This window comes from Emys orbicularis, chromosome 1 (genome assembly GCF_028017835.1).
Source record: "Emys orbicularis isolate rEmyOrb1 chromosome 1, rEmyOrb1.hap1, whole genome shotgun sequence".
In the NCBI taxonomy this organism is placed as follows: domain Eukaryota; kingdom Metazoa; phylum Chordata; order Testudines; family Emydidae; genus Emys; species Emys orbicularis.
In genome coordinates this window covers 100,345,627-100,360,339 of record NC_088683.1, presented here as the reverse complement: position 1 = coordinate 100,360,339, position 14,713 = coordinate 100,345,627, and the positions used below count along the sequence as shown (strand labels likewise).

General features: G+C 49.1%; 1 protein-coding gene across 1 annotated transcript; it reads right to left on the bottom strand.

The window, feature by feature from the left end:
- Nucleotides 1-986: 986 nt before the first annotated feature.
- MB (myoglobin) lies at nucleotides 987-7,538 on the bottom strand. The gene is made up of 3 exons (XM_065423614.1): nucleotides 7,444-7,538; nucleotides 2,098-2,320; nucleotides 987-1,133 (listed from the first exon to the last, which is right to left on the bottom strand). The coding sequence occupies exons 1-3, from the start codon at nucleotides 7,536-7,538 to the stop codon at nucleotides 987-989; spliced, it is 465 nt and encodes a 154-aa protein (XP_065279686.1).
- Between the last annotated feature and the right edge of the window lie 7,175 nt (nucleotides 7,539-14,713).

Sequence of the window (14,713 nt, the reverse complement as noted above, 5' to 3'; positions counted from 1 at the left end):
GCTACACTCTCCTTTTTCCACCTCCCCTGCTTCTCACCTAGGCACTTCTCAAAAGTAAGAAGCAGACACAGACTCCGGTACAGCAAGCATATTTATTTACTGTGAAACACACTATTCACCACCCAGTGCGATGGAAATTCAAATGCGTAGCAGCAGCTGCTGGGGATCAAGGGAGTCCTACACTTTCTCTTGAGAGTTTTGGCTAATGAGAGTTTACCAACTAGCGACACACTTGCCAGTCCCCAGAGGCTGAAGGGCTGTGCCCATCCCCAGAATTGGCATAATACCATTGCAAGCTCCCCTCTGCAACCTGCTAACATGTCTCATCCCTGTTCTTGAGAGACTGTCACCCCCCCTTAGGGGGAAGTGGGACGCTCCCCACAGCTCATTCACTCCTTTGGTGGCTCATGTGAGGCTGCTAAGTTCTTCCAAACTAGTGACTTTGACACCTTACGGAGATCTGATTTTCAGAGGGCAGGAGCTCAGCACTTCCTGACAATCAGGCCCCTTTATGGCATCTCCGGTGGGGCACCTAAAACCCCGAGTTCCTTTTGGAGACCTTGGCCAAGTCTGTCCATCAGGGTCCAGCTGTGGTGTCAATTCTAGCAGCGGGCAGGAGAGTTCTCAGTTCAAGCCCAGTTTCTCTCTCCCACACACATTCTCAGGCATCTATTCCTAAACATTCTCCTACTCGCTGGCTCTGTTATGAGATAGGGTCTTTGGGGCCGAGCTCAGGGGAGAAGGTCTCAGGTCATTCCTTAACGAACAAATACATTATTTTGCTAAGAAAACAGATTATTTCTCCTCTAGGTGAAGCCAGATATCACTGTGAGGGCCTCTCTTTGGTGAGAGACTGAACACTGCTCTAATCAAAAGCGCCCCCTCGCTTTTTGGATGGTCACTTAAGAGGCACCCAAACCGGGGCTTAGAAAGCTATTCTAAGATGCACTGCTGGGCCTCCATGGAGGTGTCGCCTCATGTGCACGCTAGCCGTGGAAACCGAACTCCTTGTACTTGCTGGCCATGTCATTTCGGAACAGCTCCAGGGCCTTCCTCATCGCAGCCTGGGAATCGGCCCCAAAGTCCGAGGGATGTTTCTCAGCAATGACCTTGACAATGATTTCACAAATGAACTGTCAAGAAGGAGAGGGGGGGGGGAGGAAGGAAAAGGGACAAGTAAGTGTCACTCACAGTAGGGACCTTTCAGTAAATGAAAAGTAAAAAATTGTTTGCAGATAGTGGAAATGACATCTTAGGGGTTGTCTACACAAACACTTAGCTTGCAGCAAGCGGGGGTGTAAATCTACCCCGCACTATCCTGCTGTGCACTGAGTGTCCATGTGGTCCCAGCTGCTGCACACTAAGTGTTCCTTAGTGTGCTTTGATCTACCCCGCTTTGAAATGGGAGTAGATCAAAGTGCACTAGGGAGCTTTTGGTGCATGGCAGCAGGGTGCATACAGGCACTTAGTGCGTGGCAAGCTACTGCAAGATAGATTTACGCTCCAGCTGGCCACAAATTAAGTGTTTGCATAGACAAGTCCTAGGACTGAATTCAGTAGTCCTTCCCTCAGCCATTCAAGAGGCATCATGGCCTATAGAGCACTAGGCTGGGACTTGGGAGACACCTGGGTTCTAGTCCTGGATCTGTCGTGATCCTAGGAAAGTCACTTCCCCGCCCATCCTTTGTCTGCCTTGTCCATTTACACTGTAAACTCTCCCTCTGAGTTTGTATAGTGCCTAGAGCAATAGGTCCCCGATCTTCACTGGGGCCTCCAGGTGCTGCTGTAATACGAAGAAGTCCCTTGGGTGCTGTCACTCACTAGATTCTAATATGATCTGGTTTCCCACGGGTGCTGGTGCTGCACCCACTGGTTTGTTATTGTTAAGGGTTGCATGTGAGCAATGTAAACACGGGGACTCACATACCAGGAGCTGAGCCTCCCAATATTACAGTGGTCTCCTACATCACACAGAGCTCAGACAAGTCCAACTAGACATCAGTGAACAGAGGTGCAACCCACTCTCCCACTCAAGCCCATATTCTCTACACACACTGAACCCCCTCTCACCCAAGGAACCCTCTCCAACTCCCATACCTCCAAGTACTTGACGGGGATTTTATGCTTGGTGGCATGGCTCTCTGCCAGCGGCTTCAGCTCCGGTTCATGATTGTTCTTCAGCTTCAGGATTCTGCCCAGGGCGGTAAGGACAGTGGTGCCGTGCTTCTTCACTTCTTCGGAGCTCTTCAGCTCATCGATTGTCTTCAGGTTTTTGAACTTGGCAAAGCGTTCCTGGGTCTCGGGGTGAACCTGAAAGAGTCTGTGAACAGAGGCAGGGAACCCATGAGGTGCAAAGGTGGGATGGGGGAAAAAACCATAGGAATTGCCAGACTCGATCAAACCTAAGGTCCATCTAGTTCAGTATCGTACTGATCTCTACACTGCAGCATGATTGCAGCTCGAGTAGACATACCCAGGCTAGCTTGAATCTAGCTAGACTGGGTACTGGAGCAGTGAAGCTGAGGCAGAACAGACATCAGCATGGGCTAGCCATCCAAGTAATTAACCAGGGTTCTTGGTAGGCTTGTCCAGTCCATGCGACTATAGCTTTGCTGCTCTGGTATCCAAGCTAGCTAGAGTTCAGGTATCCCTATGCACACTGCAATCACACCGCCGATTGCAGTGTAGACATACTCTCAGATAGTGGTCAGAACCAGATACTTCACAGGAAAGTGTAAGAACCGCACAAAAAAGCAGATGTGGGATCATTTGCCTCCCATTAAGGTCTCATGCTAGCCCTCAATTGTTTGAGATTAGTCTGATCCTTGAAGCAGGAGTGTTGGAACAATTTGTATAGTGGGGGTGCTGAGAGCCATTGAACCAAACTGGATATGATGGAAACCACTTCAAGCCAACGGGTGCGGCAGCACCCCCCGTACACTAGTTCCAGTGTACTGAAGCATGAAGTTTTAGATCCTTTCCAAGTTTTCAGTAATACCTTTGACAACTCAGGCTATTCTTGTTGCCCACATAAATACCTAATCCTTTTTGGAATTTTGCTAAGTTCTTAGCCTCAACAACATCCTGTGGCAGTGAGTTCCACAGTCTAATTGCACATTGTGTGGGAAAGTATTTCCTTCTATCCACTTTGAATTTGCTGCTTTTACATTTCATTGCACATCCCCTTGTTCTTGTGTTACAAGACATGGAGAACAGAAGCTCCTCCCCTGGACCAAGCATCATTTTATAACATTTAATCCTGTTCCCTCGTATTTGTCTCCTTTCTAAGATGACCAAACCCAGCCTTCTCCATCTCTCTCCATGAGAGGCAGGCTGGCAGTGCACTTAACATTTTCAAATGATGCCACAGAGCAGGTGCCCATCTTACTTGTTTTTCACAGCTGTTTAGCCCTTTGGCACCAGTCACCTGGGATTGTGCCAGTGTATTAGGATCAGGGTAGGAACACAGGGTCAGCCGGGACACGACGGAGTGACTGACATTTGTCTGAGAAAACCCTTCTTCCCTCACCTGCCATGGGGCTCTGAGGATTCATACAATTTAATGCCCTGGCTGCTTCTTCAACTCTGCTCCATGAGGCATTACAGCCATTAAACTCAGTTCCCATCTGAACCCATCAGCGCTGCTCTTAAATCGACCAGGAGGGAACAATGTTAGACATCTCCCCCCAGAGCCATGTACAGCACTTAAATACAATGGTCAAAGGTGCTACTAAAAGCCCTTTGACTGAGAGGTGTAGGTGCTGTGCCACAAAGTCCTGTGTGTGTGTGTGCAGACAGCAAGTGCTGTGCCACAGAGTCCTGTGTGTGTGTGTGTGTGTGCAGACAGCAGTCAGCACTCCCAACACCATGGCAGAGAGTGTGTGTTAATTCCTACCACTTCTCTCACCCATCCACCAGCTAAGCCCGATATCTGACACCGCGGTTCTGCCGCTGTGCACTGTTAGAGAATTGGGAGCAACTGGGTAACAGAAGCTGGAGGAGCACAAGGCCTGCAGCCATCCCAGGGCCGGCAAGTCTCCCACACCATCCAAAGCTACAAACAGGAGCTCTGTTTCCTAAAATGGAGACGGTGGGAAGGTGGTTAAAAACCAGACCTGTCACCATCCCTCCCCTGCTGAATTTACTGGGGGTTGGAGACATGGGGGCCGGGGGGGGGTGATACTGCAGGCAGCCAATCCCAAAGGAAATGTCACTTTTGCCCCACGTTCTGCAGTGACAATGAAAGGGGAGTACTGGCTCACATTACTATTATTTATTTGTATCGCACCTAAGAAGTATGTATCATTTGTGTCACAGTAGCACTGAGATCACGGCTCCATTGAGCTAGGCACTGTACAGACACAGACAAAGAGGCCATCCCTGGTCTGAAGATCATATGCTCCAAATAAACGAGGCAAATAAAGAAGAGGCAAAAAATACTGGTATCCTTATTTTACACGAGGGGGAAACGAGGCACAGAGAGGTAAAGTGACTTGGCCAAAGAGTCTGTGGTACAGCCAGAAATTGAACCCACATCTCTTGAGTCCAGTGCCTTCACCACCAGACCATCTCTCACAACGTGATGGCCACCATGTTTGACTGCCATGTGGAATGATGCTATTGGCCAGTAGCCGGTATGCCAGTCCCTCCACCTTTAACTAGAGACCCCTTAGAGGGCAGTAAGAAGGGAGTTCAGCTTCTATGGGCCATTCAGTCTCGTGCCAGATTCTCAGTCTTACCACAGCATTATATTAGTTAGATTAAATTGACAAACACCCCGAGTATACAGATAATAGGAACAGCCTTGCAGCAAAAAGATTCTTTATGTGGGTGACCATTCTTTACAGGGCTTTCATTTAAGAAGGCACCAGTGTTACCAGAACAAAGGATGTCTGTGTCAATTTTGTCCTTTATCGGGTACTACATGTACCAAGATGGGTCTTTTTCTTGTTTGTTTCTTCCCCATGACCTGGTTTGTTTCAGAAAGAAACGACTGGCACAGAGGTCTCTCTTAGGGAAGGACATGCAACGAATTGCTTCACTTAGTATCATTTGAACGATATGCTATTGTAGTTGATAAGCGAAGCAATTTGTTGCAGACATTCTCTCCACCCAGTGCAATGTAAGGAGCCTATCAGGACCAATTAGCTTTGTTAAAATGCCACCGCTACATTGGAAGAAAGGTTATGATCATTTCTATGCTTGTAATCGGTCTCCCTTCACCCTCTGCCTGGCTATGGCTAAATTATGCCTGCCAAAGATGATGCATCTTTTGGACTCCTAAAAATACCTCTGAAGAGCAATTTTTGTTTTGCTTGAAATGCATCCAGCTGCATTAAGTGTCAAAAATATTTCCAGGGGATATCTACCTACAAGCTCTTTCACTTAGCACAAGCTGGACACACGACTATGCCAACAGAAGTCTGCAAGGCCTCCCTGTATTCAAATCCCTCTTGATTTCTACACGAAACCAGCTGGCTGATTAGGTCTTGGGGTAGTGAGGGATAATCTATGTATGTTATGCAAAAAACAAACACCCCTTGCACTTCCTCCCCATTATGTTATTAAAACACTGTATTGCCAAGATGTGGCTATACACCACCATGAATATAGCCACATCTTTTCTTATTGTTTCTGGCAGGGGCAGGCAAACTTTTTGGCCTGAGGGCCGCATCGGGTTTCGGAAATTGTATGGAGGGCCAGGTAAGGGAGACTGTGCCTCCCCAAACAGCCAGGCGTGGCCCGGCCCCCGCCCCCATCTGACCCCCCCCCTGCTTCTCGCCCCCTGACAGCCCCCCCCAGGACTCCTGCCCCAACCAACCCCCCTTCTCCCATCCACCCCACCTGCTCCCTATCCCCTGACCACCCCTGACTGCCCCCAGCCGCTCCATCCAACCCCTCCTCTCATTCCTGACTGCCCCCCCAGGACTCCTGCCCCATCCAACCACCCCTTCTCCCTGTCTCCTTACTGCCCTCGGATCTCCTGGCCCTGACTGGCCCCCCGCCGCCCCATCCAACCCCCCCATCTTCCTGACTGCCCCCCCAGGACCCCTGCCCCAATTCAACCCCCGTTCCCCACCCTCTGACCACCCCAACCCCTATCCACACCCCCACCCCCGACCAACCCCCCCCTCCTTCCTGACTTCCCCCCCAGGACTCCTGCCCCCATTCAACCCCCCTGTTCCCCGCCCTCTGACCACCCACACCCCTATCCACACCCCCACCCCCTGACCAACCCCCCGAACTCCCCTGCCCTCTATCCAACCTCCCCCTAGACCCGCTCCCTGCCCCCTTACTGTGCTGCCTGGAGCACCGGTGGCTGGTGGCGCTACAGCCGCGCCGCCCAGAGCACCAGGACAGTCAGCCGTGCCGCCCGGCTGGAGCCAGCCACGCCACCGCACAGCACAGCACACCGGGTCAGGCCACGGCTCTGCAGCTGCGCTGCCCCAGAAGCTCGCAGCCCCACTGCCCAGAGCATTGCGCCGGCAGCGCAGCGAGCTGAGGCTGCAGGGGAGAGGGATCGTCAAGGGAGGGGCCGGGGGCTAGCCTCCCGGGCCAGGAGCTCCGGGGCCGGGCCCCGCGGGCTGGATGTGATCCGTGGGCCGTAGTTTGCCCACCTCTGGTTTATGCTGTATTCATTTCCCCTACCCTCCCTCTGTCTGTCTTTTCAGGTGTGAGCTCTTTGGAGTAAGGACAATTCCTTCTTTTCTGTTTGAAAAGCGTCCAACATACTGTGGCCACTACCAGAACCAAAAATTGTCATACAAGAATACTATACTCAGGATATTTTTCAAGAGCAAAGAATAGACCTTTCCAGTGAAGGGCACAGAGTATGGGTTTGCCAAGCAATGTTGCTCCCCTCCTTAGCTATGCTTAAAAGAAAACATTCTCGTTCAAAGAGGGGAAGCAGACCGATAGATTCTCCAGTCATCTGCACCATGTCCTCTCCTTGCAAGTGTACGCCATACCTCTGGTACATGGGATTTAACCCCGGCTAAGGGAGAAATCTGGTAGCAGCCCCTGCTTAAAATATCAACAACATGTCATTGGCGCCACATTTAGTTAAGATGACCTCACCATTACACAAGTAAAGCACCCAAAGCAACTTAACCAAGAACACGGTTATGTGCAGCATTTTTTAGCATGCACCTATGGGGATTAGTGACCTCTGAAATTGGCAGGTAGAACTGATACATAAAGGGGATCTCAATTTACTGTTAAAGCTCATGGTGTATGTCACTTGAAACAGGTGCCCAGGGGAATCACAGCCTCCCCTAACCAGCCCTCCATACAATTTCTGAAATCCGATGCGGCCCTCAGGCCAAAAAGTTTGCCCGCCCCTGCTCTAAGGGATGCTCAAAAGCAGATTATTCATAAAGTCCAGTGCACCAAGCTCTTGAGCCATGCTCTCTCTCGCACTTCCATCACCAGTTTCATGCCTACCTGATTATAACTTCCTGTCCATGGGCCGAGAGGTCTGGTTCCACTTTCGCCCAGATGCCCAGGACATGGTGCCATTCGTCATCACTGAGCCCCATAATTTGTTGGTGCTTGAAAAAAAGAAAAGCAGAGATGAGGTTGTTTCCCAAGTGGTGCAGCTGTATGCCCTGCCTCAGAGTGCTGCTAGAGAGCTCACTCCTGGGATTTATAATCCCTCCTCACAGATGGACACCTGTCAATTGTCAGCTGGAGTTTCACTCTCTTTCAGGCTAGTCTAACCTAATCTGCCTCTCTCTTTCTGGGAAGCTATTTTGGGTCAGGTGCTATTGTGGCTGCCACTGAGGGAATAATTTCTGCTTTTCCTATTGGGTTGGCACATGTCCCATTGTGGGCAGAAAGGGCACTGCTGAAGTGCAGTGCCAGGAGCCTGTCACAGAGCTGGTGTCCCAAGTACCCGAGAGGCAGAGTCAAAATTTCAAGCTGTAGATTTCAGAACCACATACTCGGTGTTAGGATATAGATATTCAGGCCTGTCTGCAAAGGCCTATACTTTAAGAATTTAGGTGTATTCTTATCACTTAGCTAGTTATAGAGGTATAAAAGAAAGAATCAAAATCATTGTCTATCTGTGGAAGGGCCTTCTCTCACTGTGACAGTCTGAGGCCCTGTTTAGTCACATTGAAATAAGGCAATCTGGGGCTGTTAGGAAGGTGATCCAATCTATCACCTCCAGAGAAAGGAACATGTAAAAGGAAATTTAGTTTGATAGTTTTCTGTCTGGTAAGAACTCACTTATCAATAGACACAGCTGGAAAACCCTTATGTCTGTATAGATGTAGTTGTGAAATCCTCACTTCTGTATTGTTTTGTCTGTTTATTTGCATGGTCTCTGTCTGGTTCTGTAATTGTTTCTGTCTGCTGTATAATTAATTTTGCTGGATGTAAATTAATTAAGGTGGTGGAATATAATTGGTTAGCTAATCATGTTACAATATGTTAGGATTGGTTAGGTAAATTTTAGTAGAATGATTGGTTAAGGTATAGCTAAAAATATTACTATATAAATTAGGGGCAAACAGGAAGTAAGTTGGGATTCAAAAATAAGGAAAAAGGAATTTGGATTTAAGCTTGCTGGAAGTTCACCCCAATAAACATCGAATTGTTTGCACCTTCGGACTTTGGGTATTGTTGCTCTCTGTTCATGCGAGAAGGACCAGGGAAGTGTGAGAGTGAAGGAATAAGCTCTCTAACACTCGGCAGCACCGAGATGGACCATGTCTGTCTGTAGTGACCCATTCTTTGCACCCCCATTCATCCCCCCAGGATGGGCAACAGGGGAGGGCCCAGCTCTCCTGTAGAACTGGTTACTGATTGCAAGAGTATTTCCTTTCCACTGCGGATCTGGGATTAGATTTTACATTTCCTTTTTAATATTCTTATTTTCTTCTCCGATAAAACAGGTGATTCTCTTTTAGAAAATCGCACAGTCTCATGGAGAAGTCTCCTCGGGAGCTTTTAGTTCCTCTGGGTCCAAGTGCCATGTGTTCCCCTCCTCACTCCCCAGAACCAGGAAAAAAACAAGGGGGATATTACATTATAGCACTGAACTGCTTGAATGTTGCAAGTTGGCACCCAGAATGTGTCACAGAGCCCCCAGGTAGCCATTCATCAAACGATACAAAACCTGATGCTTCAGGGCTCAAAACAATTTCTAACTATGAGAGACAAGAGTTAGACCTACTGTCAGGGGCAGATTATCCCACATCTGCATATTTCAGGGCTCTGAAGCGTCTGAGACAGGACTCTGGGCTAGATGGACCCATGGTCTGATCCTGTCTGATAATGTTCTCTCCCCTAATCATTAACTAAATGTCTGTATCCCTACATTCAAATAACAGTGTGTTTGGAGAAAGCCGGGGGGGGGGGGGGGGGCAGGGAAGGACAGTGCTGTGTTTACTGTTTGGGAGACTTACCAACCTTCTTTATAGCTCCATAGAGGGAGCTGGCCAGGGAAGGAGAGAGAACTGGCAGACACACTGACGTGGTGATTTATTCCCTCCCAAGTTCAGGGAATCTTTATTGACATGGTCAGAACATGGCCTGATAATAAAATTCATTCAACAATTACTGCTGTAATATGCACCCGTATCTGTGGCTAAGCAGAAGTGTATCTACACAGAGAAAGGGAGCTCTTGTTAGGAGATGAATATTGGCACCAGCCTAGGATTTGGGAGACCTGGGTTCAGTTCCCTGCCACAAACTTCCTATGTGACCTTAGGCAAGTCACTCAGTCTCTCTGTGCCTCAGTTTCCCATCGTAAAATGGGGGTAATAGCAGTGTCCTACTTCACAGTGGAGTTGTGAGTGTAACCCAGCCCTGAGGTGTGGGTATGGGTCCTGGGTTCATCTACAAAGGCACCTGGTGCCTCCGCCCAAGGAAACCCCTCCTAGTGCAGAGAACATAAGAACATAACGTAAGAACGACAATACTGGGTCAGACCAAAGGTCCGTCTATCCCAGTATCCTGTCTTCCGACAGTGGCCAATGCCAGGTGCCCCAGAGGGAATGAACAGAACAGGTAATCATCAAGTGATCCATCCCCTGTTGCCCATTCCCAGCTTCTGACAAACAGAGGCTAGGGACACCATCCTAGCTAATAGCCATTGATGGACCTATCCTCCATGAATTTATCTAGTTCTTTTTTGAACTCTGTTATAGTCTTGGCCTTCACAACATCCTCTGGCAAGGAGTTCCACAGGTTAACTGTGTGTGGTGTGAAAAAATATTTCCTTTTGTTTGTTTTAAACCTGCTGCCTATTAATTTCATTTGGCGACCCCTAGTTATTGTGTTATTGGAAGGAGTAAATAACACTTCCTTATTTACTTTCTCCACACCAGTCATGATTTTATAGACCTCTATCATATCCCCCCTTATTCGTCTCTTTTCCAAGCTGAAATGTCCCATACCCCTAATCATTTTTGTTGCCCTTTTCTGAACCTTTTCCAATTCCAATATAACACAGAGGGCCTGTTCCTTGGGAAAATATTTACCACCCAAACGCATACGGAGGAGTATTAGTCAGAATAAACAAAAATAAAATAGTTATATCAGTTCTCAGAGTAATAAAACAATAACCAACAAAACAACAAAAGACAAAATTAGTCATATATAAACTCTACCGCCTACCCAACATTTACAGCCAGTGCAAACCACCCTGCTTCCTCCCCCAACAGCTAGCATCTGCCTAGGCAAACAGTGAGTTCAGGCTCAGTCTTTGATGGATGGTGCAGCACTGAAATCAGTGGCTTGCTTAAAACACAATATCAGAATAAACAAACAACGGTGTTTTTACAAACTACTGTATTTGCACCAAGGAGATTGTCGTCGTGCCTCTCTGATCTGGATTTAAGTGTGCCGTTAGGCTGGCTTTCGGTAGCCTGACTGCAACTTGAAGTTTTCTGAGTTTCTGATTTCTGCTGAGATGACATTGTCCATTGTCCTATTAATTCCAAAAGGTCTTAAAATCTTCTCATGGGCAGGAATGTGGAGGGTAGAAGGGACCTTCCTGGCTGTGATGCTACTCTCCCCGCTACACTCCAAACACAACCAAAAAGCCAGAAGTATAACCAAACCCTTTGTCTCTGAGTTTTGGCTTTTGATTGGTTCTGGTAGTACCGTCCAGCTTGTTGGATCTCTGCCCTGGACTCTAGGCAGTCTGGGAAATAGGATCCTGAGCCTCTGTTGCCACTGCTGCTGCTGTAGTGTAGGGGCAAGTCCCCTAGACGCTCAGTGTAATATGTTAGGAACAATCAATTCCAGAGGGGGTTACACGCTCCCTCACCTGGGAAAACTTGATGTTCCCATCAAGAATTTCAATAGACATTTAAAATGATACATAAATTAAATTTCATTAATGTAGACAAATACACTGTCCTACTAAAACCTGCGCACAACATTAATGGTGTAAGGCAGTTGCAGTTGTCCCTCCATCCGTCTAGGAGGGAGGCCATGCCCCCTCGCTACAAGGCCTCTGGGAGGGTGCAGTTCCGAGGGGGAATTAGCACTGGGGTCTCTGCCACTCGGCGGGGTACAGCAGTAATGTCTATAAGTCCCAGCCCTCAGGCAAGGTGGGGCAGCACACAGTTGGGGGTCCTGGCTCTGGAAGACCGCCAACAAACACAGGTCTCTTGGCCTAGAGTGAGGACCCTGCCACCCCAGGAGTTGGGTGGCAGGGGGACATGGGCCTGCTTGACAACACTGGGTCGCAGCCCAGGGCCCTAGCAATGGTGAAATGCTTCACCGCTGGGTTAGCGGGGAAATCCGGCCACAAAACATTGGTCAGATGTCAGTCAGCAACACAGCTGAACTATATTCGGCTCCCCTGGGCTACTTCCTACGCTCCTGTTCGGGGGCGTGTACCTGGGTCCCAGTGTCGTCGTTCACCTCGCTGGGATAAACAGCTAATAGCAACTCCTCGGTGTCTCCAGCGACCAGCAGTTCTGGTAGTCACTCTGGGGCCTGGTCTACACTATGACTTTAAATCGGATTTAGCCGCATTAAATCGAATTAACCGTGCACCCGTCCACACAACGGAGCCATTTATTTCGAAATAAAGGGCTCTTAAAATCGATTTCTGTACTCCACCCCGACGAGCGGAGTAGCGCCAAAATCGATTTTGTCATTTCGAATTAGGGTTAGTAGGGCCGCAATTCGATGGTATTGGCCTCCGGGAGCTGTCCCAGAGTGCACCATTGTGACCGCTCTGGACAGCAATCTGAACTCGCATGCACTGGCCAGGTAGACAGGAAAAGCCCCAGGAAAATTTGAATTTCATTTCCTGTTTGCCCAGCGTGGAGAGCACAGGTGACCACAGATAGCTCAGCTCATCAGCACAGGTAACCATGCAGGCTGATAATCGAAAAAGAGCACCAGCATGGACCGTACGGGAGGTACTGGATCTGATCGCTATATGGGGAGAGGATTCAGTGCTAGCAGAACTTCGTTCGAAAAGACGAAATGCCAAAACTTTTGAAAAAATCTCCAAGGGCATGATGGAGAGAGGCCACAATAGGGACTCAGATCAGTGCCGCGTGAAAGTCAAGGAGCTCAGACAAGCCTATCAAAAAACAAAGGAGGCAAACGGTCGCTCCGGGTCAGAGCCGCGGACATGCCGCTTCTACGCCGAGCTGCATGCAATTCTAGGGGGGGCCGCCACCACTACCCAACCTGTGACCGTGGATTCCGGGTCGGGGATAGTCTCATCAGCTACACCTGAGGATTCTGCGGATGGGGAAGAGGAGGAGGAGGAGGAGGACGATCTTGCAGAGAGCACCCAGCACTCCGTTCTCCCCAACAGCCAGGATCTTTTTCTCAGCCTGACTGAAGTACCCTCCCAAGCCAGTAGCCAAGACCATGACCCCATGGAAGGGACCTCAGGTGAGTTTACCTTTTAAAATATAAAACATGGTTTAAAAGCAAGCGTTTTTTAATGATTAATTTGCCCTGAGGACTTGGGATGCATTCGCGGCCAGTACAGCTACTGGAAAAGTCTGTTAACGTGTCTGGGGATGGAGCGGAAATCCTCCAGGGACATCTCCATGAAGCTCTCCTGGAGGTACTCCAAAAGCCTTGCCACAAGGTTTCTGGGCAGTGCAGCCTTATTCCGTCCTCCATGGTAGGACACTTGACCACGCCATGCTTGCAGCAAGTAATCTGGTATCATTGCCTGACAAAGCCTGGCAGCGTATGGTCCCGGTGTTTGCTGGCATTCAAGCAACATCCGTTCTTTATCTTGCTGTGTAATCCTCAGGAGAGTGATATCGCTCATGGTAACCTGGTTGAAATACGGGAACTTAATTAAGGGGACAGAGGTGGCCGTTCCTACTGGGCTGTTTGCCTGTGGCTGAAAAGAAATCCTTCCCTGCAGTTAGCTAAGCACAGGGGGGGGAATTGGCCCTGAGCTTTTCGCGTTTGGCTAGCAGGGATCTTCCCTGTTACCAGCCACGCGGTCGGGGGAGGGGTACATTGATCATCCCAGGGAATTCATGGCGGGAGGAGGGGGGTGGGGGGGTTAGTTTGGTTTCTGCAGGGATCTTCCCTGATACCTGCCACGCGGTGGGGGGAGGGATAAAGCGATCATCCCAGAGAATTGGATGGGGGGGTGGTTAGTTTGTTTTCTGCTGCTGAAGGTTAACAGGAAAACCGCAGCAGTCAACAGGCTTTGCTTGGTATGTGGGAAAGGAGGGCGCAGAAGCCGAAAGACAATGGCTTACCATGGCTGCCTGCAAGCTGAATTCTGTTGCCCGGACCTGCGTCTGTGATCTCTAACACCAAAGCCACAGGCACTCAATATTAAGATGGAAAATGCGACCTTGTACTGAAATCACATGTGCTATGTAATGTGAATAGTGTTTTTCACCATGAAAGAGTATAAGCATTGTTCTGTAAAATGTATAATTTTAAAAACTTCTCTCCTTTCTTTCAACCCTCCCTCCAGCAGCTGCAAATTTTTCAAGCCTCCCTCCTCCGTCCCGAAGGCTATCTCAGATAAGGCGGCGTAGAAAGAGGACGCGAGATGACATGTTCACAGAAATAATGGAATCCACCCGCAATGAAAGAGCTCATTTGAATGAGTGGAAGGACACTGTATCTAAATTTAGGAAAGATGCCAGTGAACGTGAGGTCTTGAGGGATGCTCGAGATGAGAGGTGACAGGCTGCAACGCTGGGGCTGCTGCGTGAGCAAACGGACATGCTCTGGCATCTGGTGGAGCTTCAGGAATGGCAGCAGGATGACAGAGTGCCGCTGCAGCCGCTGTATAACCTCCCTCCCCCCTCACCATGTTCCATATCCCCCTCACCCAGACGTGTAAGAACGCGGGGGGGGAGGCTCCGTGCACCCTCCCACTCCACCCCAGTGGACAGCCCAACCAAAAGGCTGTCATTATATTGAATTTGTTCAGTGGCCTTTTACTTCCCTCCTATCCTCCTCCCAAACCTCACCCAGATTACCTTCTTGGTTCTCTCCCTATGTTTATAATCACTTAATAAAGAATACATGATTTTTAAACGATAGTGACTTTATTTCCTTTGAAAGAAAGCTGGGGGAACGGGGAGGGTGGGTTCCTTACAGAGAATGAATGAGTCAATAAAGGGGGCTGGTTTTCATAACAGAGTGCCGCTACAGCCCCTGTATAACCCCCCTCCCCCCTCACTATGTTCCATAGCCTCCTCACCCAGACGTGTAAGAACGCGGGGGGGGGAGGCTCCGTACA